A 24,284-nucleotide genomic window follows, 5' to 3' on the forward strand; every position below is an offset into this window, starting at 1 on the left:
AATATAGAGGAGAAAAGTCTTGAACTAAGCTCCATCTAGCAGGAGAGAGGCGCAAATTAGCCCTCTCTTTAGGTTGAGGAACCTCTTTACCTAGACATTTACTCCTTGATCTTGCGCTGATATAGATTATTATCCAACGTACTCAGAGACCATTGAACGCCCATCCAACTCCAATAAAAACGAGGCTAACAGGAAGATTAGAGGTCGCACATCAGTAGTCGATGCTGTGTACTGCGCTCCTCTTCCACATAACTCGCAACTTAAAAGGCCGGGCCTAGGCAGCCGGAGCCTGTGGCATGGCGAGGATGGCTCATAGGCTCGATGAAGAACAACGGCATTGGATGATAGATGCAGATATGGGAGCAGCGGACCATCTGACCAATGTGCCACCTCGTATTCATGCACACCCTGCTTATGGCAACAAGCACTTCCGGCGAGCTCACAGCTGCAGTCGGGCGAGGGATTTATTTTGCTGTATTTCTCCGATTTCGCTGCTCGTCCCCAAGATCCATCAATCCGTCAATCCATAATTGTCCTCTTGCTTGTTGCCCCTCAAAACGTGGGTCATATACATGTTCCAGCCAGCTAATTTGCCAGTCAGCCTCGCCATTTTGTGGGTTGCATCTTATCGACATCCAAAACTTAACCAGGTGTTCGAATTGAGCTCGCACCCTTACGATGAGCTGCTGATGACCAACATTCTCTTACCTATCCGCGACTTCAGAATCATTCAGGCTATTCTCATCTTATGTCACTGGCCCAATTCCGGATCGCGCCAGGGCCAGGATCCAAGCTGGCCATATTGCGGGATTGCCATGAACACTGCGTTGCAAATAGGCCTGTATTAACCAGAGCCTGAAACCTACTATCTATCCCGGAATCAGCCAGCTGCTTGCATTGCACTGACACCGCCATAGTCTTCGTGAATGGCTCGGAATACGGCCACATCTCTCATCACCTTCGCAGTTGAACACAACTTCAGCGATGGCAAAAGAGCCAAATGTCCCCCGCTGGAAGGGTCTCGACTGCTTCCAGTGGATGTTGGATGACAGGCTCGTCGAGATGCTGAACTTATGAACTCGCGGTCGAGAAGCCAAGTGGGGGAAATCACTTTGAGAGCTCTGTCGAGATCTGTCGTAAATTGTGGTGTTGATACTTCGTCCGCCAAAACCCCCTTGAACAATGAGACATAGGAACTTCAATCAAAGAAAGATCAAGCCTGCCTACACGGGCCTTCTCACATGTCGACACCAAGCGTGAATTTGAAACTCTAGACACCTATCTCGACCAAAGACATGACTGTATTACGCATATACCCCGTAAAGGAGCCATGGCTGCGAGTGCTTAGGTAGGTAGATCCAGACGCCGAGAAGCGCTACTGTAGGAACCAAGCGATTTTCGCACCAGCGGCCTCGCGGCAATCAAAGCTGCAAGGCCTACCGAGTACCTTAGTGCGAACTTCTCGCTCCGAAGAGCGAAACGCGCCCAGAACCTGGAACAATGCCTAGCCTACCAGCCGCAGCTCCCCAGTTTCTAGAAAGGGGGGATCTTTGCGTTTCAAAGGGACTGGTCAAATCCCGTGGCACATGCTAAACTGGGGGGCCGCTTGGACGCGTGCTCTCGTATGTGCCTCAATTTGGAGAGACTGGATGAATGCATAGCTAAATATGTTATTTACTTTATTCTTTATACCTCAACCGCGCCCACGAGGCGGGTCCTGGGTTGAAATGGCTGTGAAAAACTCTTACTCCGTACAAATGCATTAATACAGTGATAGTGGCTGCACAGCTGGCAAGCCGTCTCATTTTCATAAACCAGATCTTACAAGGTGTCTCAGTTCGACTCAGTGGTAATCGCGGTCTATGGGTGAAAGAAATTGGTATCTCGAGATCTACAGTGGCTCTTTCAGTCAGATAAATAAAAAAACGCCTCATTCATGATATATTCTTTTCCCGTTGTCCCCTTCCTTTCATGCGTTCGCGGAATTCGTCAGCCGAAGACTCCCCTGATCCATAAGGTAGGAAGATCCTCCTGCGCCTTTCGTGACGAATATATATGGCACCTCGGTATCTATTCTTTCTTGCACCATCCTCCTCTGCCTCCGCAAATCACCCGCTTGTCGTTCTGGGGGCGTTTGTTTACACGCGCGAAAGTGGCGACATGGCAATCTGCTCCGTGCTGCTGTCGTGGACCTCCTTGTACTGGCTCAGGGATGCCTTCTTCGTCCGGAAGTGGAAGCCGGCATCTGACCATAATTTTTGTCCCAGGACAAGGCCCGGGTGCCAGGCAGTCAGGCCCGTGACGGCAATGATGATCATGGGTCCCTCGAGGATCATGAATGTGACTTCGTCGTTGGCGAGCTGGCCGTTGAAGCCGTCTTGGAGTTCGGCGAGGCGGTAGCTCGATCGTACTGTAATGGTGATGACGGCGACTGCGATACCTGGATCGGGGCGGAAAGGTCAGCGAATAAAGTCCTCTCTCTTTATCGTGTCTTTTTTGGGCGGCGGGATTTTTGTCAAGACTTACCGATCAAAAAGCCCTTGAAGCGGCGCGTGTTGCGAAGAAGAGCATGCTCCGGGTTGAGCTTTTGTGGGTTCTTGAACACCTTCCAGGCAAAATGGCCACAGAGGGCGATAAAAATGGCCAGCGAAACGACCTGCGACGCCAGGCCTGCGATCATGACGTTGATGCCGAGCTGGTTCGTGTTGTCGTCATTGGCGGTGGACGCAATGGCGCCGCCCGCCGCTTGGAGGACCAAAGAGATAAAGTCGCAGGCGACGAAGATGCAGGCGATGGTCCTGGGCTTCAACAGGCTCAGCTCGAGCGCGAAGATGGTGATGATCCGGCTTAGGCACAGGTAGATGGCCGCCGTCAAGAAGGCGGGCCCGATGGTCAACCCGATCAGGTAGATGATGAACGAGTTCTTGTCGAAGATGTCGTTGTAGAGCATCAGTCGCCCGATGTAGCCCACGATCTCGAGCACGATCCCGCATGCCATGCCCACCAGGAAGCCCCATGTCCTGTACCTGATCCCCAGGAGGATTTGCAGCAGCAGGAGGAGTCCGAAGATGCTCGCGTAGATGGCATTGCCGGGTAAGCTTGGGATGTAGGCGATCTGGCCGTATTCTTTGACGGAGCAGGTGGCGATGGTGCAGTTGTTTGGCGTCGACATGCTGATATCAGGTGGAAGGGTGTATTTCAAGACGTCGAGGTTGAGGTTGAGGTCGAGGTCGAGGTCGAGCAAAGGAAGTTATAGAGCAGACAGCGTTGGAACAGGGTTGTGCGATGTGATGCCTTACCGTTCCGACATTGAGCTTCTATCAGGGTACTTATAGCCACTGCATATGCTCTCCCCTGTGCTGGAAAATTGGAAAGGGGGGCCATATACAGCCTTGCCGACGCAGTGCTGCGCCTTCGACAATACGTTGGTCTGCATGGTTGGAACAGGCAGCAGATGTGCGGTTGCTACAGTGCTACAGTGCTGGAAAGTGATAATTGATATTTTGAGACATGAGACAACGGGTTAGGAGCATGGCAAGCCTCTTCTTGGCTGGTATCGGTAAGCTTCGCAGTTCGCAGCGACGTACCCGAAGAGATTAGCTTGGGAGATGGCGCTTGATGGAGGTTTAGGCCTCCCGACAACAGCCCTGTTTGGGGGGGGGCTGACAAGGCAGTGTTGCCCTCGTACTTCGTATACTTGGCTGGGACTTGCTGGAGAGCTCGGACAAGTGCAGCGAATGCGGTATGGCAGGATATCCACAGTGCCAACCAATTCAATCATACTATCTGTCCAGTGTCCATCTAATCCCAGGTATGAAATCCATACAGATATCCCCCCCAATCTCACTAGCCATATGTCTCCCTGCTTCCTTCAACTCTTGCTTCTGTTCCTGTTTCATCAAATCGACCTTGCGACCCCAGCGCCCCAGGCTTGAAGGCCACCCATGATGCGATTCCTTGACCAAATTCGACCCCAAGACGCCTCCGGCTTGAATGACAAAGGCTAGTGCGGAAGGCTTTCCCAGACAACCAACTGCGCTCCCATTTCCAAACAACATCCCAGCCCAGACTCCCCTAGTTCCATCCCAATGGACCTCAGACCACTTCTGTCTCCCTTCGTCCAAGTTCAGTCACCCAGATATAGGGTGTGCTTCTTGTGTGCAAGACGAGGCCCGTCTTGTGTTCGGCCTTTATGACTTGCTAGGCTTCTGACTAGATTCTGACTAGACCAAGACATCTAGATCCTCGTCGGACTGATCGACAGCTTCAAGCACAAACTGTTCTGCAAGAATGACTAGACTTCGGACATCGCCAGCCTCAGGCGCAAACTCTCCCGCAAGAACGATTAGACATTTAATTTGAAGGACCAACTCCTCATCGGACTGGCCGCCATCCTGAAGCCCAAGAAGTCGAAGCAATGCACCGCGGAGCGCCTCATACCGTCGGTTTACGTCGTTGTACTGTTCGTATGCCTGAACGGCCACAGCAAGATGCCCTCTGAGTTCTGATGTGGCTTGTGAAATTTGTCTCTGGTGGTAAGAGCATAGGCAATGGCGGGCAAGCCTTTCCAATTGCTGATCAGTCACGAGAGTTGGGGGATTCGCACCCATGACACCGAGTAGATTACGAACCGCCGCCGCATTGGAGGGAGATTCTTCCCTGATGTCCCAAGCACATCGAGAATGAAATCTTCGAAATGTTCGGCCGATACAGATAATGTCGCCCCTGACACTGTCGGTGATTCGGAAGGTGGCATCGGGATTCCAGACATATGTTGCCATGTTTGCACAGTAAGGATTTCGATCAGGTGTTGGAGGAACAAGTTTGTTGAATAGATGACAGATTATTTGGTTGCGTTGTTGAGATGCTTCGATCCAGAGGAAGGGGTCTCCTCTTTATAGGGCTGTTGGAAACACCACACGAACGCCCTGCCTCAATCGAGCAGACACAACGAAACGTCATCACAGCGCACTTAGCACAGATTCAGCCAAAAGCAGCCGCAGTGTTTCTCGGCAATCAATGTAAAGAAAGGAATGTGGGCGGGAACGAACAACATTGCCACTGCAAGATGGAGGCAGCAGACGCCCAGCATCAGAGCAAGAACCCAGCTACCATGTTTGCTAAGGCGAGCAGTCCGTTTGGTTTTCTTTCTGACATTGCCAGTCTGCGCGTGGCATGTCTCGCCCAGCGAGAGACTGTACCGGATTGGTTTGCAATGACTCCCCCTAGAATAGTCGAGGAGACAAAGCCGGATTATGATCCTGCCTGAAGCAGCCATGGTAAGTGAAATGTCTCTTTCTGAGCTTCCTTCACCCTTAACAACAATGCCTTTTAGGAACAGTGAGCCCTGATACGAATTTGTGGCCTTGCGAGATGGGTGAAGCCAGATTCAATTTCTGTGTCTGACGAGAGACAGTGGCTACAACATGATAGCCTAGCAGGGCATTTGAAGAAGGACATCGGCAGAGTCATTTTCGGACCGCTCAACACCCATGCGTTCCTTGTAAGTGATCTCGGTCGCCTGGTCGCCTCCTTGCGGCTGCATTGTTTCACCAGGCTACTTCCCTCCCATTATACACATTTGGACCTTCCACATCCTCCCACCCGGGAACATGTATGGCTTTACATTTCCCATTGTCCTCTTTTGTGTTCTCGAACAGAATATCAAGGGTGGCTTTTGCTCCAACCTCGACCGGCAGATCAGCCCTGTCCCCACCCATGTCGGTCTTCAAGTACTGCATATTCAGAACATTTGAGTCAGTCGTGCTCATGCGACAGGATAACAACGGCAAGAATCAGGAGAGCTCAACTTACGCCGGGGGACACCATCAGGAATGTAAACCCTTCCTTTCCCAGCTCCAACGCATATTGCACAGTCAACATATTCAGAGCCGCTTTCAAGACCTTGTAAGATGGTGTTGGTGCATACATGAATTGGGGAGCTATTGCTACGGAGCCAAGGGTAGATGTGCTGCATTGGTAATCACATTTGTCAGCCATGATCGCCGTTGACATGCATTGGGATGTCGGTCCTGCTACTCACATGTTCAACACTGTCTTCTGTTCACCTTTGCGCAAAAGGGGCAGAAATGCTGCCGTGATATCATGGACGGCTTCCACATTCACTTTGAGAGGGTAGCCAAGGTTATCCATGGTCTCGATGCCATCAACGGAAAGAAGCAAGACGCCAGCATTATTAATGAGGACATCAAGCCCCTTTCCAGCAAGGGCCTTGTCGATCTGAGACACCGCTGCCTTGATGCTGTCCTTTTCAGTGATGGCCATTGGCACGTGCACGACCCTCCCCTTCGAATGAGCGATAAGCCGTTGCAGGGCATCTGAAGGATCGGATCTCGTTGTTGCGAAGATAATCGAAACTGATCCCGAGGGGGTTTTGACAGTTGGGAGGCGAGTTCGAGTCCTAGCCCGCGGCCGGCGCTTGTCACAAGATAAGCAGGCATTGTGATCTTTAGTCAATTTTGCTGCCGGTCAACGGTAAGAGCACCTTGGCTACAAAGGTAGAGTGGATATAAAGGGGGTTCACGACTCGAGAATCCGTCTCTCTAGCCGGTAAGTGTCTGCATTTGTATGCCCCATGTTCTGGTACCCGACGGACCAAATCTATGCATGCTTTTCTCTAGACAATACCCGTAGCTTCTTCTCAGGAACAAGCTTGTTGTCCACTCCACGGTCCTTCGGAAGCATCTCTCGTAACTCCTGGCTTGGCAGCCTTGCCCCCTTGTCAAAGCGACAACCCGCACCATGATGTGAGCCGAGCGGTGGATTCGGGATAAACTCTCGTCCAATCCCGTGTAGCAGGTAACCGGGGAAGAAAGACAAGACCTGACTGCTTGTTCTGCCCCAGAAATCAGGATTCGGTGCTAATATCTAATTGATCATCTATATCATACCCTGATTCAGGCAAATCGCTGTGGCTACTGGGACATTTGCGAGTCGGCAATGTTCCACATGGACGATAATTACAAAGCAATTCGTTATTGATGACCCCTTTTGCTGGTGGCAGGAGGGACAGATCAACTTCTCTTCCCGAGTTCGAGAATGTTGTCCACCATCAGCTGGCTAGCGCCCAGGTAATTGGCCGGGTCACAGAGGTCCTTCAGCTGTTGTTCCGACACGTATACCGCCACGCTGGCACGGTCCTTCAAAACGTCAAACAGTGCCATGTCCTTCTCTATCGACTCCTTGCAAGCCTCGTAGACTAGGTCGTGAGCCTGTTGTCGGCCTAGAAACGGGGCTAGACCCATCATCACGGCTTCCCCGACGATCAGACCCCTGGTCGATATAAGGTTCTTCATCATGGCATCCGTGTTGACGACGAGGCCTCCCAGCGCAAAATTGGTCTGATGCAAGGCGCCGACGGCCAGGACGAATGCTTCAGGCACGGCTACCCACTCCAGGTGCCAAGGGCCCGAGGCCCGCTCGAAGTCGGTCACCATGGCGTCTAGTGTCAGGCCCGCATTCGCACGGAGCAACTTTGAAGCAGCAAGGACGACTTCGCTTGAGATGGGGTTCCTTTTCTGCGGCATGGTCGACGATGCACCGCGGTGGGGGACAAATGGCTCCGCCACTTCGCTCAGTTCATTGGACGACATAAAGATTAGATCATAGGCGATCTTGCCGAGCGAGCCTCCCATGAGGGCAAGGAAATTGACGATTTCAGCCACATTGTCGCGGGCGACATGCCAGGTGATGCTGGGGTTACCCAAGCCGAGCTCTTTTGCGAGTTGTTCTCTCACGCGGAGACCGGCGTCGTCAGATCCTAGAGAGGCCAGCGTCCCGGCCGCGCCGCCGAACTGGACCAGAAGGCATCGGTTTTCAATTTCCTGGAGACGCTCGGAATGCCGAAGGATGCTGGATAGGTAGACGGCGCACTTGTACCCGAATGTACATGGTAAAGCATGTTGTAGATGTGTTCTGCCAGCCATTGGCGTGTCGCGGTACTTCTTCGACAGAGTTCGGAGTATGTTTTCTAGTTCTTGCAAATGGCGTTTGATTATCTGCAACCCATTGCGCATCTGAAGCATGGAGGCAGTGTCCATCTGCAGCAACCCCGGGAGTTAGAGCGCCGGGTAGCCAACAAATGCAGATATTGGCCCTGTTCTGTCACATGGGGAAGAGAGGAGGGGAAAAAAAAAAAATCTACGTGTCTAGTTACAGTCTTGCCAACGTGATCGACTTACAATGTCTTGTGTGGTGGCTCCCCAGTGGATATACTTGCCCATCTCACCAGAAGCATGTTCCACGAGCTGCCGCACTAGAGGAAGGACAGGATATCCCACGATCTCTGTCTCGCGCGAGAGGCGGTTAAAGTCAAGACTAATATGTAACAAGCAATCGAATGAGCGCGGACGTTCTGGGTCTGCAGGAATTGGGCGACAGGTGGGCCAAAAACACTGACCGAAAGCCCTCCTTCTCTCTGAACTTGTTGGCGAGAATTTCTCCAGCCTCAACCGGGATGAGCCCAACCTTGGATTGTGCCCGGGCTAGAGCAAGCTCGACATCGACCATCTGCTGAGTGTATGCCTCGTCATCGAAGACAGCGCGGATCTCTTGGGTCCCAAAGAGGTTTTGGAACAGGCGTGAATCAAGTGCCGAGACTGACATTTTTGGGGTCTTTGGGACTGAGTTTGGTTTGTCAACTGCTTTTGTTCGATGTATTTTCGTTTGGGAATATGGATCCAAGGGTTTTATAAAGATTCTAAATTCTCTCTGTCTCTGAGAACGTGGCCGGAGAGTCTCCTGGTGGTTTTGAATGCTCTTGTTTATGCCTTGCGGGGTCGTAGCCTCGTGCGGGGAAGGCTGAGGCTTGAGGGGTTCAAGGCGAGGAAGGCTCCCGAGTCTCCACAAGTCTCCATCACCAAATTGCTTAGAATTTTGAACTCTGTGGGCGCCAAGCTTGATGTCTATTTCAAGCTAGACCGCCACTGTCCTTGCCCGTCACGTGCCGGACAGGTGAATTGCGATGTTCGATGGGCAGGATCATATTTTTTTGAAAGAGTCTGCATTGATTATTATCGGCTGGTTTTGTGATCATGATTATGGTTTCACAATCGTGAGGTGTTTGTGTGATGTTGTCGCCCTTTTTTCATAGAGAGGGAGTCTAGAGAGAGGGAAGTCTTGGCAGTGCAGACAGCACTTACACTGCCCCGCCTGCTGCTTTTTCACTTGGATTCTCAACCACTTTTTCGAGTCACTTTTGCAACACCAAACTCACAGCCTCCTTCGTCCTCTCCACCATCTCACAGAATTCATCCTCCAATCACCATCCGCATCTGTTCCTCTTTCGATCTATCTTCTATCCTTCGAAAATAGCATACAGCTCTTCTCCAGTCAACCCAGGTCGAACGAGATAACTGCCTCTCACACACTGGCCCAAGCTCGTGCTCGGTCTCCGCCACTGTCGACTCATAGCCTGACATTCCTCAGTCACAAGTCACTGCCGGTCTGAGTCACGTGTGTTTAAATATGCTCCTTGTGAGAGTGTACCACAGACTAGATCTCCTTTGTTCCTCGATCCATCCCTCTGTGTGCCTTTGAACGACCCCGCTACGATGCCGCCAAAGCCCCTACCGCCCAGGCCTCGCGCTGGCCAACACCGCCGGCCCAACTTTCGAGGCCGCATCGACGGCTTAGGCAGCCCAGCACCCAGTTCTCTGCGAGCGTCAACTCCTACGCTCGTGCGAGCACCCACGCCAGTCAGCCAGCCCCAGGCCCGCTCAAAACCCCTGTGTCCTAATCCCGACTGTCCTGATCGGTCAAATGTCGTCTTTGGTGATCAAGGACTCATCTGCCAGAGTTGTGGTGCCCTAGTCCAAGAAGATTCCGGCCTTGTCAGCGAGCAGGGCTTTGGCGAGACCGAGTCTGGCCGTATCACTGCTCTTGGTGTCCAGGTTGGCGAAAACCAAACTCATCAGAGGACCTTCCACGGAGGAGCTTTTGGGACTGCTGGCCGCGAGGCCCCGCTGAATCGCGAACGCTCAAAAGCTCAGGCCAAAACCGTCATGTCCTCCTACATAAACCTTCTTGGCATCAGACAATCGGAGGTGGACGCGGCTGAAAGACTGTTTGAATTGGCAAACAGCAATAGCTTTGTCCAAGGGAGAAGCATCGAAAGTGTCGCTGTCGTCTGTCTCTATGTCGCTTGTCGCCGTAAAACGGAGCAAGTCGAGGGTCAACTGAGACCCTTGTACAGCTTCATGTTGATTGACTTCGCCGAGAAGATGAACATGGATGTTTTTGCACTGGGCAGGGTGTACCAGGACCTCGTCAAAAAGCTGTTTCTGACCAAAGGAAAAGGCTTTCGACCCGATGGCTCTGCAGAATTCTGGGGAATGGATCCGGCCACGCTTGTACCCCGGTTTGTCGAAGAGTTGGATTTCGACAAGCACGACCAGGACAAAATCAAACGCGATGCTATCAACATCGTCAAGAGAATGAAGCGCGACTGGATCAGCCATGGCCGTCGACCTTCGGGCATCTGTGGTGCTGCGGTCATTCTGGCCGCTCGCATGAACAATTACCGTCGTACCACGCGCGAGGTTGTGCTGACGGCAAAAGTCACCGAAATCACCATCAACAAACGACTGGAAGAATTCCACGACACACAAGCCAGTAAACTTTCGGTCACAAAATTCAGAAACGAAGCGATCCCGGTCCCCTATGTCCCGCATCCTCTCGATGAACAGCATCCGCCTATCTGGAAAGAAGCACAAAATCCGAAACCCAAGAACAAGAAGAAAGGTCGCCCTAGAAAGCGTGCTCTCGCAGAGACCGCCGCTGAGATCGAGGACGATGCTGCGTCTCCTGAACCCGAAGCTAACCAAGAATCGGACGAAGGGCGACCACCGCCGGCGAAACGAGTTCGGATTGACGCAGAAGGTTACAAGATTCCAGAGATCCCAGCTCGACGGACGGTCATTGATCCGGCTCTGACTTCTGGCGAGACACCTGCTGAAGCACAAAGCGAAGAGGCAGACGCTCTGCGAGGGGAGACGCCTGCATCGTCACACGACGAGGACGGTCAAGATGTCTCGAATGCCTCGCAGCCTCCACATCGGAAACCCAAATCCTCGCATTGGAGAGCACCGCCTGCATCGGCAGCCGAAATTGCGATTGAGAACGAAATTGAAGAAGGCATCGCAGAAGCACTACGAGACAACCCGGAACTCGACCCAAACTACCGACCTCTGCCTCCAGGTGAAGAGGAAGGATCGGTGCAACAGCTCGGTGGTGGTCAAGCTGGAGGACAGCAACCAACAGTTATAGATCTCACCGCTGACCCAACCCAGACTGTTCCTCCGCACCCGAGAGACAAGAAATGTGGACCACCCGCGAACTCGACAATTGGTAACCTTGGCTTCGTCTCCCTTTCTCCGACGCTCAAGCCTGACGAATTCGATTCCGATGAAGATGTCTCAACTTGTCTCTTGTCTGAGCAAGAATCCCGTATCAAAGAGAGGGTATGGGTGACCATGAATGCCGACTGGCTGCGACAGGATCATGCGAAGAGGATAAGGAAAGAGTTGAAGGAGGCGGACATGAGGGCAAGGGGCTTGGACCCAGAGCAGGAGGAGAGGAGAAAGAAAATGGAGAAGGGAAGGAGAAAGGATGGGACGAAAAGACCGGGACGCAGGGGAGACGTTAGCTATTTGAGGGAGCAACGGGAAGGGAGAAGGAGAGGTAAAGGTCAAAGGGCCGTGGGCGAAGGTGAGGGTGGAGGGAAAGTGGCGGGTGCAGAGGGCGACAACGAGGGTGACGAAGGAGAAGGAGAGGAAGGCCAAGACAGCACCACAGTCGCTGGAAGGGAAAGAAGCGCAGCGAAATCCATGAGATTGATGCTCATGAATCGGCGAACTTTCTCGCGACGGATCAACTACGACGCCCTCGAAGCTATCTACGGGATGGCATCGACCAGTGAGGATAGCGAATCGCGTAGCCAAACTGGTGAGGGTCGAAGCCGCAGTGTGAGCGTCGCACAAAGCGAGACTACGGCGACTCCAGGACCTGGCGGGGAACAGGAACCGCGGGAAGGAAGTAGGGAAAGCAGTGTTGTGAGCAGTACCACTATTGGACCTTCAGCAATCTTTCGCGGAAGAAGAGAGAGAAACCGAGGCAGTCTTGCTGCCGAGAGGAGGGAGATGAAGAGACGGGAGAGAAAGGATCTTGAGAAGGCAAAGAAAACTGCTGCTGCAAGTCAAGGCAGCGAGGGCGAAGCGAGCAGGTCGGTGTCGAGAAGTCGAAGTGCGAGCACTCCTGCTACGGAGGGAGAAGGGGAGGGCGGGAGAGGACGCGAGGTCAGCGGACCGAGTCCTGAACCTGAATCTGAATCTCAACAACTGCAACCGCGGCAGCTTCCCTCTCCACTGAGAACACAGTCTCAACAGATACCTAGAATACAGACCTCGACTGTCACAACGGGCCGTTCATCCTCGGTTCCGGGAGTCAAAGTCACTGATAGATATTCAACGAGGGCGCGACAAGGTGTCCCGGAAAGAAGGGTAGACGCCCAACTGGAGGATGTGGAGATGGACGATGGAAACAGGGAGGATAACGATGAAAATGAAGACGACGGCGAAGAAGGGGAAGAAGAAGAAGCAAGCGATGACTCGGACGACGACGATGGAAACGGGGACGAAGACGAAGACGAGGACGAGGACAGGGACGAGGATGGTGATGGTGGCGATAATAGAGAAGCCGACGAAGATGTCGACGCAGCTTTCGAGGGCCGGTATGTCGGTCGATAGCCAAGGTTGATGAATTGAGTCCTGTCCTCGTGATGCGGACCGAAGAAATGCCGAAACGTACTCCAGGTTGTAGGAGAGAGTGAAGATTCATGCCCATATCATTGCTACCTCCCCCTGAACCGAAAGACCGACTAGACTGAATGAGGGTGACCTGCTCTCAAGATGGGGTTATACAACGAGGCTCACAGGCCATAATACTCCTTATGCGTATTACCTAAACGTACAGGGTACAGCCTCGCAAGCCAAGCAGGTCGGGCACCAACAAAGACCAGGACTGGCGAGGCGTCGCTGGGCGTCTAACAGCGAGTGTCCAGAGAGGCGCACTGTTCGCCTGCCAATAGGCTAACTTCAGAGCATGTGCGAAGCCTACCGGCACCAGCCCAGCGGAGGTGGTAGGCAGCAAGATGGTCAGGCGCTTCTGTCTCAACCGGTCTCTCCCTCAAAGCCATGACCATCGAGTTTCCTTGCACTTGCTTGATTATTCTGTCCTCCTTTGCTCCTTAGCTACACTATCCTTCCATCCCTACATATTACTTCATCCTCTGCAGTAATGTCTGGTATCGAGGCCGTGTTTGGCGTGGTCACTGGCGCTGCCGGCTTGGTTTCGCTGAGCATCGAGCTCGGCAGGTGCGCCGTGAGGCTGGGGAGAATATATCGTACCGCAAGGGAAGCACCACGAATCATTGAAACTTTGGTTTTCGACCTCGAAACTATGGCTATATGCCTAAGGGACCTCGAACAACACCGGCTGCACGACACCCACAGCGGAGTCCTTCTTGCGCGTTGCATCACGAGCTCTCAACAAAGGACAGCTGAGATAGTGCGGCTGGTCGATAAAATGGAGCGTTACATGGCGGACCATGTCAGCGTAAAAGGGAAACTATACACTGCTTTCAAAGAACGAAACGTGAAGGAGCTACTCGATGACCTAGAGAAGGCAAAGAGCTCATTAATGCTCGCCTTCTCTATGTACTGCTCTGCGGAGCAAAGGCAGCGAGCCCAAGAGCACAGTAACCTCCTGAGCGACATTCAGGCCCAGCTTTTAACGATTCACTCTCCACCCCAGTCCCAGATGCTTATCTCTTCAATAGGAACCACTGTGGCAAGTGGATCAGCATGGACGGCTACGCAGCAAATGCATAACACTCAGACGCTGAGTGTCCAAGTTGATGAGCAAAATAAACCGGACACTCACTGCACGGTTGGGCCAGGCAAGCGCAAAAACAACAAAACGCGCTTTCTGATTAGCCTTCGCTTCCCAACACAGCTGTGCTCTCGCGTTTGGAATTTTGCATTTACTAGGGCTCAATGTGGCTGGGATATCCAATTGCGTACATATAACGTTGTGCCATTTCATTCACGCATCTTTCGTTGCTGTAGGAATGGCGATCTTGCGGGAGTTCAGAGACTCATTACTGGTGGCAAAGGAACACCATTGGATGTTTACGATCGTGGCGGAAACAGATGGGGCACTTTACTGGAGGTAGGCATCTTGGATACTCCGTGCATCCAGAGTAACAAATCTGATGATCTTGACTAGCAAGCTGCCCTTTACGGACAGGTAGAGGTCTGTCGCTATCTCCTCACCCACTCGAGTTGGTTGGATCGTGCAACGACGTTGAGCGACGCTCTCGGTTATTACGCCTTGTCCACCTTTTCGGATGACCACTATAGGGCGGAAGAGATGTATCGACTTTTTATCGAAGCCCCTGGTTTTGATGCCGACCTCTATACCTCTCCCCTTCGGTATGCATGGATATATGGCTGCCAAAGCGAACGATGTCTCGATATAATCCTGACCAACCAGTTTTCGGGGTTCTGCCGCCTGCCACTCGAAGCAAGGTTTGAGCTTGCCGTCCAGACTGGCGTCCAATCTTGCATGGAGCGCGCCGGGTTTCTCAAGTGCATAGGATTGGGAAAATCTGATCAAAGGCTTGCTAATCTGAGAAGCAGTGGTGGTTTGACGATTTTGCATTACGTTGCCCGCCGTCTTAGGACGTTGGTGACGTATTTCTCTTGCCCTTACCACAGAATAACAGAATGGTTTGATCTCGGCGTGAGAGTCTTAATAAACGGCGCAGATCCTTATGGCGTTGCTCCGGGAGATGATCAATCCTCGGTCAGGAGATTCTTCATGAACCAAGACGTCAAGCAAGAATACTATTGGCAGACCACGGCCTTATTAGACTGCATGGGCATTGCAGATTTCGAGGTATTACGGTACGCCGGCGGCTGGATTTACACGGAAATGATGGACGCCCTGCGTATATGGATCGAAATGGTGCAAAAAGCTGGCCTTGACCTCTGTGAATACGGCGCCAAGGAGAGCCAAATCTGGGATTCATTAGTTCTTCGAGGGCTCGAAGAAAGACGTCGTCATGGGTCAATGCCCGTGGAGCAAGATCGCCTCGAGTCAGTGCGAGTAGAGCGACTTGTATACGGACCCACGCCCGCAGACTGGAGTCTCAAGGTTTCCTACTCGCAGACGCTCTACGTGCACAAGCTCAGTCTCCTTCCCGGAGCATTCGGTCCAAAAAGCAGTTTGCCGGATCAAATCATATGGTTTCCAGACGAGGAAGAGGAGACTGAGGGCAACTGGACGATTGTTCAGAAGAAGAGGTTGGTTCCTGCAGCCGCAGATCTTAGAGACCTAGTTCCTTCGTCTTGCGGACCATTTATGGAGCTTTTGGACGAAACTCAAGATGATTCGGGCGTGATTATGCTCATGCAGTATCGAGCCTCCCGCTCTCCAGGCTTAAGACCTAGGTCACACAGTGAACCCCCTCATCTACGAAGAAGAGAAGTAGATTACTACGCTCAACGATCAAGCCACAGACGATATTGGTTAGGGAAATGTCATCTATGCCCTTTCGACTCACGGTGGAAACTTGGCTGTGTTGAAGCATCGGTTGAGGGCCTTCAACATTTGCGGGACTATACGGCATGGCACGTTTTCAATGTTAGGGGGTGTGCCAAGGGCCTATCTAGCAGGTGCTATTCAGTTCAGGAATCGAGGCGTTGGCGGGCAAACAGTTTCCTCAGGGAAATTTCTGATTGTCAAGACGGCTTCTGCCAAGAACGGTTTCTAAATGATGCGCAAAGAAGCCTGAGGCACACGTTCACGCAAGACTGTCCCCAAGGTTGCAGCAAGGTTCACTTGGATCAGCTTCATGTGCCAGAGGCGCTTCGACACTGGCATCCGCAGCGGAGCTATGAGGACCTTGACATGTCCCAATGATTAGGACGTTACCTAGGCAAGGTGTTGCGAATTCTACCAGAACATGACACTAGGTATTTGATCAGAGTCGCCGGGGACCCGGAGGTTATTATCGTTAAACAAACAAATATCAGGACTTGATCTTAATGACTTATCTATCCACGAACCCAGAAATAGGAATGATAGACCTTTGCGCTTGAGGATTTATTATATATATATTTATGTGTGTGTGTGTGTGTGTGTGTGTGTGTGTTTTCACTTCATGCCTTCCAGCCCTTGCGCTGCAATGCAGTGCCGTGCCGTGCCAGCATAGGTATCCCAAGAACATATGTAGATAGACACCTACCTACATTACTCCTAGGTAAATATGTAGGGTACGTGGTTAACTGTCTTCGTACCTCCTCATCACCAAGGTTGAGGCTGGCTTTATCCCCCCTCACAAACAAGGTAGATTGTGACGATGCCACGATATCGCAATACGTATCAAGAGGTGGATTTCCGGTATAGTATCCGATATATTGTAGGTCCCTATGGCGTGTCGGGAGCTTGAAAGGCATGCCCGATCTCTTCTGTTCGCGGCCGCCTCCGTGTATAATCCATCCCTAGCGAGACAGGTAGGTAGGGTACCTCGCGCCTTGGAGATGGAGAATCGATAAGCTTCCAAAGTTCAATCCTCTTTTCGATATCTGACGTGGCGGCTTGCAGCCCTGTATCGTATCATTCCAGTCGGGTTTGGAATCTACTGTACTACTGTACCACCGTACCGTAACATAAGACTGATCCTATCCTATCCTACCTAGGTATTCTAACATTGTGAACATGACATATTCCCATCCTTCCAAGGTTGTCTCACTCGTAAAAATCATACCTCATATCGGGGACTTTAATGGTCTGTCTCTACTAGGTAGATAGGTTCTTCACCTGCCTCTTCTCCCTGCTCCCTTCTCCCTTCTCCCTTCTCTTGCTCACCTCGCCTCTTTCGATGTGTCGAGCGGACTCGTTCGCTCAGACAAGCGTTGGGAAAGCGGAAGGGAGAGCGTATGGCTTGGGCAAAGTCCCTGGAAGAAGGCTTCAAGATCTCGGGGGACCGCCGGTTTGTCCTTTCAAAGGCTTTTCGCCCGTCTCAGGTAGAATGCCCCTCGACGATCGCCTATGTTAGGCGGCAAAATCATTAGATTCGCCTTTTCGCGCTCGGCAGAGTTTCTCTGTGTCGGGTAGTAGGACGCAAGGCGAATGATAGCTCGCACGTCAATGCTGTGTGGAAAAGGTGAGCCGGCGGCGTTGCTTGGTTAACATGCTGTGGCCTCTGAAACCCTGGGGTGGTCATTGGCTCTAGTCGTGGTCGTCGTGTTCACAGTCGTTCTTATTAAAATCGTGCCATCCCGTCTCATCTCAAATTTATCCGTCGTGTTCATGGGATCTATTCATCTGTGGAGTTGTCGTGCCTTCGGTGGTAGGGCTGTATATCGTTATAATTTTGCGGTCTCAACAAGGCTTCATGTCCTGCGGTCCTCCTCATCCTCCATCTCCTCATCTTTCTCTTCTTCTATACTCTGCGCACTTAGCCCCCTTCTGTGTCCCTTTTGGCCCTTGCTCTTGTCATTCCCGAGCTGATCATCCTGCTCTGCCCGACCCGTGCCCATCCCAATACCGCCGCTCATGAGATCTCTAAAACTCACCCTCCTCGCCCGGTCACGAAGGCTGGGTGCTCTCGGTCGGTGTTCTCCCCTGGCCCGTCCGCCCCAAACAGGTATTTCATGCCAGATCCGGCGGCCAATGTAGTACAGGACGTCGTAGAGGATGGCGAGGAGCCAAGGGGCCATGTTTATGAACGCCAGAATCAGCTGGCAGCACATTAAATCAGTGTCAGAGAACAACGTCACCGGGGTGTCAGAGCACGTGGAGACGGGTTAGAAGGACATGGAGGATAAGCATGGGAAGCGGCGCAACTTACAAATGCACGTACAATCCATGTTTCGTACACCGTCAATTGCGCCGGGAGAAGAGAATACCACGCCATTGTCCTTTGTGGATCGCACAGCGTCTTTCGAAGCGGTGAATCCCTGAGCTTCTGACGACGCGGAGTGTCGACTTTTCCGACCGAAAAGCGACAAGAAAAATGTCGCCACCCGCCGTTTCCAGCCCAGCTCGGCGTCCCGTCACGATATTACTCGAGGCAAGGGACAATTGGCACCGACATTGTTCAACCAGACGCCCGAACCGGCAGGTCGAGCGGTTGCAGCAGTCGTGGCAGAGAAGCGGGTGGTCAAGGAAGGCGCCAGCTGGATTTGGAGCATTTCTCGAGTGTCGTGTTTCGATGTTCGATGCGGGTGCGCAGATCAGTGCTCCATGCTGGCTACTGGGTACAGACTTGCGTGCCTTGGTATCTTCTCCACAACACTCACACTACGCATAAACCTACTTAACGAATGACATCATGCAAGCAACCCTCCCTTATTGACGGCATGAGCTGGGAAACAATTGATAGACAAGTGGGATTATTAATGTCTAAATCTTTAATTGAAAGAACGAAGAGCATTCTACAAGTCTCTATGCGAAATCTTTGGAGAACGCCAAAAAAAAAGCGAATAATCTCGTCATCAGCCCTTTGAAAAGCAAAGAGAGAGTGAACAAGCCAAAGTCCTCGTTGGAGACGCTCTTCCCCTATTCCGATATCATAAAGCTCGCACATTCTCTTTTCCCGAACCGGATTGCTCATTTTTGTTTCGTATTAAGTCGAAAGTCAATTGAATTCCGAACGCTGAGAAGAAAAATTGGTCTCATGGTTGCGAGGGCACTCCGAAAAAAAAACAAAAAAAAAAAAACAATAAGCCCCCTTTTCTTCAGCTCGACGCCGGTATTTGATCCATAAACCCGTACATGGTTCGTCCCAAGCGGACGACCGCACATGAGACATGGAAAACGAGACCATCGTGTGTCGTCGTCATTTCATCAAGTCATAAGCCTACGCTTTTTCTTCGCAGGAGTCACGGGGTCGGAGGCCCGTCCATTGTTGGGATCCCGCATCCGCTGGACAGGCGTCACTCCTTTGTAGTGGGATGAGGTGTATGGAGAGGCATGATTCTTCTTCCTGCGGCGAGAGGGTGCTGGTGTAGCAAGAGGTGAACTCATGTAATCCATGTCCAGGAATGACGGCAGCTGGCTCATGGCCGCAAAGGATGGATCAGCATTGCGTCGGAAAGCCGTCACGTTGCCATTATTGAGATGGGAGAAATCATGACTCAACAGGTCCTGACTGGGAGGCATGAAAATGGGTGACGTGGGCCCGTCACTATCTTCGGAACCACTGTCGAATTGTATCACGTCGGTGAGGCTGATCACATCTTCCCCAAGTCCATCCGTCGGGAAATCTCCAGCTAGGTCACCATGGTCAACAGCAAGATCATCGAAAAAGAAGTTATTGGTAGGGTAAAAGGCTTCCAAGGGGCCAACCGCCTGTCCTTGATTGAATGGGTCATTGATCGCGGAATTGAGGCTGGCCAGCATGATGTCTGCGCTCGGGCCAGCCAGCAGTTCAGTAGGGTCGCGATCACCAGCATCGCTCTCCTCAATGAGCTCGGCAAAGCCCACGTCTGGACTGGACGTTTGAGATGCTCCATATCGACGCGCAAACTCTTCTCCGAGCAAATGGGGATTGGTCATGAGAATAATCTTGCCCGAAGGGTCGAGAATGCCCGATGTCTTGTCGCCTTCATCGATGAAGATGCCGCGAGGGGGCCCTCGACGATGAGCTGGCTTCTTGCCCGATTTTTTGGAGGGCGGAGACGCCAAGGGGGACATTTCTTTTTCGTCGCCGGCTGCATGGGGTGTGCTTTGGAGGGCCTCCTCCGGCAAACAGTCGTCGGTCAGATCAGCTGCAGGGCGTTAGTCATCATCCACACGGACAAATCACGTTTCAACATACAGTCGTCCAGATCATCGACCAGCCCGACAACACGTCTGTCAGCACCGTGGCGAGAAAACCCGGAGTCTGGTAGTGCCGAAGGCAGTAGGGCACGAGTAATGGTGGGCGACTCTGACATGGGGAAGTAAATGGTCGGATCGGCATCCGTGACAAAGTGCACCCGTCTCTCGGGAGCGGTTTCAGTGGCACTGTCACTTCCTTGTGAGGAGGCAAAGCGGTAGATGGAACCCTCGCTTTCATCTCCAAACCCATAGGCGGACAAGCCGTCGATCTGGTTGAGGAGGAAGTCGGCATCGCTCTGACCTTCTTCGGAAAGCATTGCGAGCAGTTCCTGCTGTTGGCCCTCGACTTCGTCGTCAGAATCGCTAATGTCATCGACTGCCTGATAAACATCGTTGTCATCGTCTGATTCTGCAAAGACCTTTTCTTCGAAACGCTTCCTGTTCTCTTCGGGGGAGAGAGTTGGGTCTTCGTCATCCTCATAGTAGTCTTCAAAATCCCCGAACATACTATCAGAGCTGCTAGCCAGGGAGACATTGTCCGGTACAATGGATTGATGCTTCAGCCCCGCCCCATTCAATCTCCGCGAACGAGACGGGGCTTTTACTGCTGGCAGATCGTCTTCGTCATCGGCTTCATCCTCGCTGTCTTCGTCTGAGGCATCCCCTGCCGTCTCAGACCCGTAGTCGGACAAATCGTCGCCCTCTTCGGCCGGGCTGTCTGCTCTTTTCCTTTTGCCAGGCGATTTCTTCGTCACCGTGTATTTGCGAACTGCTTTGCCCCTCTTCGGCTTCGGCTCATATGTGTCGTTGGGGTGTTCTTTCGACTTTGATATTTTGATGGAACCCAGCATTGGCTGGCGACCCCGCGAGTTACGGGTGTACAGGCGAGACATTGGTGATTCAAAGTCAAAAACTCAATGCCTTGTCAAGAAATAAGAATGTAGAGAGTGGATGATAATATGGGGGGGGGGAGGTTCGATGTCGAGGATAGCGGAGGGGGCAGGTGGGCGGAGTGATCGTCCTGGGGGTGAAAATATCGTGCTCAGCACCTTCGTGTCGCGAGGACAAGTGGGTGCCGTTCCGGTGTGCAAATGGGGCAATTTCGAGGACAACAGTGGACAGGAGCTCCTACGCGGGTAGAGCCTCGAAAGAGTAGATATCGAAACGAGGATTTGCTGGAGCTGCTTGACTGGCCACGAGAGAAGACTCCCTCTCCGCAGGTGGGAGAGGGAGCCTCCCGGCCGTCTAGAAAGCAGCGAAGGCCATGAGCAAAAGATGATCCTCGAACGATATAGAAGAAGAATGCTTGGCCGATGCTCTGACAGGTAGTAATAATATGCGGGTGGTGAAGTTGGCTGGGATTGTAGCAAGAGGGAAAAGAGAGGAAGGGAAAAAAAAGGTGAGAAGTCGAGGGCAGAAAGAGGCTTTTGGGATTTGTGCGGCACAGTGCGGTGCCTGCGGTGACTGCGGAGCGAGCGGTGGCTCCATTCCGCCTGGACGCCCACTGCTGGAGTCATTCTACTTAGAGGCACTAAGGGCTCACCAGGCTGGACTAGCTACCTGCCTACTGGGTATGCAGCCTATCGAGCCCATGGACCGAGGCGGGTTGGCGATGTGCAACTCCACAGGCCCTCGCAGAGCATGCACACCGCTATTTATTCCCAGCTCTTGATCGGCTCTAGGTACTCGGGGCATCTGGAGCTACGTAGATGCGCACCATTGGTGACACACTTGCATCTTGGTTCTTGTTTCTGCTATTGTTGGGCATCTGTTGACTATTTGACCTCTGTACTGTTCTGGCTGTTCTGGAGCACCCATGGGCTCCAACCAAAAAGGCTTAACGAAAAAAAAAAAATTTCAAAAAATTATATCAGATGTTTTTCTCCATCCTGCCCCTCGCGTGCCTCAAGCGCAGCCAATCGCTACCCAGACATTGAGTCTTCAGTGACTCTATTGATTCTCCAATGACTCGACGCAAAACCCCTCGTCACGTGCCATGTGAGTGCGACTCCCATAAAATTCTATAAAACTCAAATGTGAGGGAAACTCGGAGCTTGCAGAAAAATCATTCGATCTCAAAATACTAACAAATAGGGAAGCCTCCGGTTACTGGGCACCTCAATCCACTGAGAGTCACTGTTCTTGTCGTTCGCGCTGTTGCCCAACCAAAGCCCCATCCCGAATCATCTCCAGCCCCCCGTCCGGTCCATTCCCAAGGCCAAACCGCTAGTCGCCAAGTTGAAACGGAAGTGAAAAAAAAAAGGGTAAAAGTTTGAGGAAAAACCCAAACCCAAACATCCTCCACACTCGCATTGCCGTCATTGTTGTCATCATCATGATCCGGTAGGTCGTCACGCGTGCATTCTACTTAATCAGCCCAGTCCAATCCCCATTCATCACGGCGCTGAGGCTGCCGTTGCTGTCGACGGAGAAACTGCCCTGGGTTCCACTTCCACTGGCTGCTCTGGCACCTCCACCGCTTCCTTTGCGGCCTGAACCTCCTCCATGCCAGCTTGCACTTCTTGGATTGATGCCCCTTTCTCGGCTGTCGTGGTGGGATATTCATCCGGATGCTCTGCCTTGTAGTCGACGTCCAACTTTTGCACTTCCTCTTCGGTGAGCTGCCGTTCTTTCTCCAACCTGACCTCTCGACCACGTTTATGGCAATACCAGAAGACAAAGAGTAGCACTGCGCCAAAAAGGTTAGTTTAGAAGCGGAAACAGTCGGTCGCCCTGGGGCCTAGAGAAAGCCCTTACCGAACAATGCCAGCGACCATAGCACATTCATGCCCATGAATGCCGGGAACCGCGCCCGGAGATAGTTCATGATCGACCTAAGCGCCGCCGTGATGGCTGTTGGCTTGCCCACCAATTCTTTCAACGAAGGTGTCTTGAATCCCATCTTCTTCGCCGCAGCAGCTGCCTTGCCTGCGTTTTCCATGTTGACCCCGCTCTTCTGCGCCCTTTCGGCAGCCGCCGCCATCATCTCAGGCGCAAACCCCTTGGTCATAGTCTCTGGGAGTTTCTCAATGAGCTTCTGCAAAAATGCCGGGAGCGAATTGAAAGTCTTCTGCAGCTGCCGGTCACCGTTGGTCAATAAACTCTCCAGGTCTTCGTACGCCGTGGGCACGCCGTTGACGAGATCTTTGAAGATCAGGTTGAATTTCTGTAGCAGTTCTTGCGTTTCGTCGCTGATGGAGAAGACGCGATTGTTGACGGCCGCCAGGTTGAGCCGCTCCAGCACGATGGTCATGTCCTCTTCTTCCTGCCTGGCCTCCTTCTCTTCCTCGCTGTCTTCAAATTCGCGCTTCTTAAGACTAGCAGCGATGTCTTCTAAACCAGCAGCGGTGGCCTCGTTCCTTTGGCGCTTGACGTCTCGGCTGTCCCGCCTGAGCCAGCTCCAGGTGGTCTTTGGTTTAGACGGCGCCCCTTGTGTTGCGCCATTTTCGTCTTGCTGGATCATAGCAGGCTCTTCGCTGAGTTCATTTGGAGTCTCAGGAGGGAGAGGGATGTTCTGGGCGCCGTCCATAAGGGCGATCTGGGCATCCTTGCCTTGTGTCAGCACCCCCGGCCGGGCTGGAAGCGGAGGAGGATTTTCTTGAGATGTGATGCGATCCAGGAACTCCTCATCTTCCTCGGACAAGACTGGCGCCTCAGATTTGTGCGAGGTTACAAGGTGGGCCTTGGCCTTGATGTAATTGATATATTCCATTGCCATGACGCTCGCAGACACCCGATTGAAATTATGGGTAAGAATAGTATTTGGGCAAGTTCAAAGGGGCCTATGCCTCAGAAAGGAGAGAATGAAGGTATGAATGGAGACGAAAGAAAAAGGGTATCACACTGTCAATACTGATGAAGAGGATGTCCCTTCTGAAGGTGCTAGGTTGGCTGGGTCCTTGCTGGGTCATATCGAGGGGACTGTTAAGTGGTGTTTGCGCCACATCGACGTCATGGCGAGAAGTTGGCACAGCCATGTCCACCAACAGCCAATCAGTGTCTCCAAAAGACGACCATGCTGCGGCATTGCTCTGAAGGTGACGGCTGACAGCCTTGCGGCGAGTAACCAAAATGATGTAGGGTTTTAGGGAACATGGCGTAGACGTGTAGAATGGAGCACAGATCTTTAAAGGTGTCGGAGTAAGTGACAGTGCATGTTGAAGATGGTCCGGTTCGAGAAGGGGAGCGCATGAGGATGTGAATACCTACTGCTATGACAACAGAAGCTGAAGCGAGCAGTCTTTTTTCACTTGGCTAGAGAGGATCATCATCAGAAGAGGCTGAGAAGATCAGGGGTCACGGGGTCAGCAGTGACTGTGATTGTTGACCTACTGGTACAGTGTCACAACCATCGCCCTTACCCTCAACTTCACCTC

At 52.3% G+C, this 24,284-nt stretch overlaps 9 protein-coding genes across 9 annotated transcripts; 2 read left to right on the forward strand and 7 right to left on the reverse strand.

Annotated features, from left to right (window-relative positions):
* Nucleotides 1-2,138: 2,138 nt before the first annotated feature.
* A1O5_09545 (uncharacterized protein) lies at nt 2,139-3,172 on the reverse strand (the record flags this gene model as incomplete). Its single annotated transcript, XM_007750124.1, has 2 exons — nt 2,139-2,440; nt 2,527-3,172. The coding sequence occupies 2 exons, from the start codon at nt 3,170-3,172 to the stop codon at nt 2,139-2,141; spliced, it is 948 nt and encodes a 315-aa protein (XP_007748314.1).
* Nucleotides 3,173-4,223: 1,051 nt separating this feature from the next.
* Nucleotides 4,224-4,781, reverse strand: A1O5_09546 (uncharacterized protein; the record flags this gene model as incomplete). Its single annotated transcript, XM_007750125.1, has 1 exon — nt 4,224-4,781. The coding sequence occupies one exon, from the start codon at nt 4,779-4,781 to the stop codon at nt 4,224-4,226; it is 558 nt and encodes a 185-aa protein (XP_007748315.1).
* Nucleotides 4,782-5,549: 768 nt separating this feature from the next.
* On the reverse strand, nt 5,550-6,285 carry A1O5_09547 (uncharacterized protein; the record flags this gene model as incomplete). Its single annotated transcript, XM_007750126.1, has 3 exons — nt 5,550-5,735; nt 5,815-5,971; nt 6,044-6,285. 3 exons carry the CDS (start codon nt 6,283-6,285, stop codon nt 5,550-5,552), a joined length of 585 nt encoding a protein of 194 aa, XP_007748316.1.
* A 749-nt stretch (nt 6,286-7,034) lies between these two features.
* On the reverse strand, nt 7,035-8,625 carry A1O5_09548 (3-carboxy-cis,cis-muconate cycloisomerase; the record flags this gene model as incomplete). Its single annotated transcript, XM_007750127.1, has 3 exons — nt 7,035-8,060; nt 8,202-8,337; nt 8,420-8,625. The coding sequence occupies 3 exons, from the start codon at nt 8,623-8,625 to the stop codon at nt 7,035-7,037; spliced, it is 1,368 nt and encodes a 455-aa protein (XP_007748317.1).
* A 947-nt stretch (nt 8,626-9,572) lies between these two features.
* Nucleotides 9,573-12,764, forward strand: A1O5_09549 (uncharacterized protein; the record flags this gene model as incomplete). Its single annotated transcript, XM_007750128.1, has 1 exon — nt 9,573-12,764. The coding sequence occupies one exon, from the start codon at nt 9,573-9,575 to the stop codon at nt 12,762-12,764; it is 3,192 nt and encodes a 1,063-aa protein (XP_007748318.1).
* A 550-nt stretch (nt 12,765-13,314) lies between these two features.
* On the forward strand, nt 13,315-15,530 carry A1O5_09550 (uncharacterized protein; the record flags this gene model as incomplete). Its single annotated transcript, XM_007750129.1, has 3 exons — nt 13,315-14,247; nt 14,326-15,494; nt 15,518-15,530. The coding sequence occupies 3 exons, from the start codon at nt 13,315-13,317 to the stop codon at nt 15,528-15,530; spliced, it is 2,115 nt and encodes a 704-aa protein (XP_007748319.1).
* A 1,947-nt stretch (nt 15,531-17,477) lies between these two features.
* Nucleotides 17,478-18,001, reverse strand: A1O5_09551 (uncharacterized protein; the record flags this gene model as incomplete). Its single annotated transcript, XM_007750130.1, has 2 exons — nt 17,478-17,825; nt 17,936-18,001. 2 exons carry the CDS (start codon nt 17,999-18,001, stop codon nt 17,478-17,480), a joined length of 414 nt encoding a protein of 137 aa, XP_007748320.1.
* Nucleotides 18,002-18,933: 932 nt separating this feature from the next.
* Nucleotides 18,934-20,801, reverse strand: A1O5_09552 (uncharacterized protein; the record flags this gene model as incomplete). Its single annotated transcript, XM_007750131.1, has 2 exons — nt 18,934-19,856; nt 19,907-20,801. The coding sequence occupies 2 exons, from the start codon at nt 20,799-20,801 to the stop codon at nt 18,934-18,936; spliced, it is 1,818 nt and encodes a 605-aa protein (XP_007748321.1).
* A 1,503-nt stretch (nt 20,802-22,304) lies between these two features.
* On the reverse strand, nt 22,305-23,626 carry A1O5_09553 (uncharacterized protein; the record flags this gene model as incomplete). Its single annotated transcript, XM_007750132.1, has 2 exons — nt 22,305-22,597; nt 22,666-23,626. 2 exons carry the CDS (start codon nt 23,624-23,626, stop codon nt 22,305-22,307), a joined length of 1,254 nt encoding a protein of 417 aa, XP_007748322.1.
* Between the last annotated feature and the right edge of the window lie 658 nt (nt 23,627-24,284).

Source organism: Cladophialophora psammophila (genome assembly GCF_000585535.1).
Source record: "Cladophialophora psammophila CBS 110553 chromosome Unknown aczJe-supercont1.16, whole genome shotgun sequence".
NCBI lineage: Eukaryota > Fungi > Ascomycota > Eurotiomycetes > Chaetothyriales > Herpotrichiellaceae > Cladophialophora > Cladophialophora psammophila.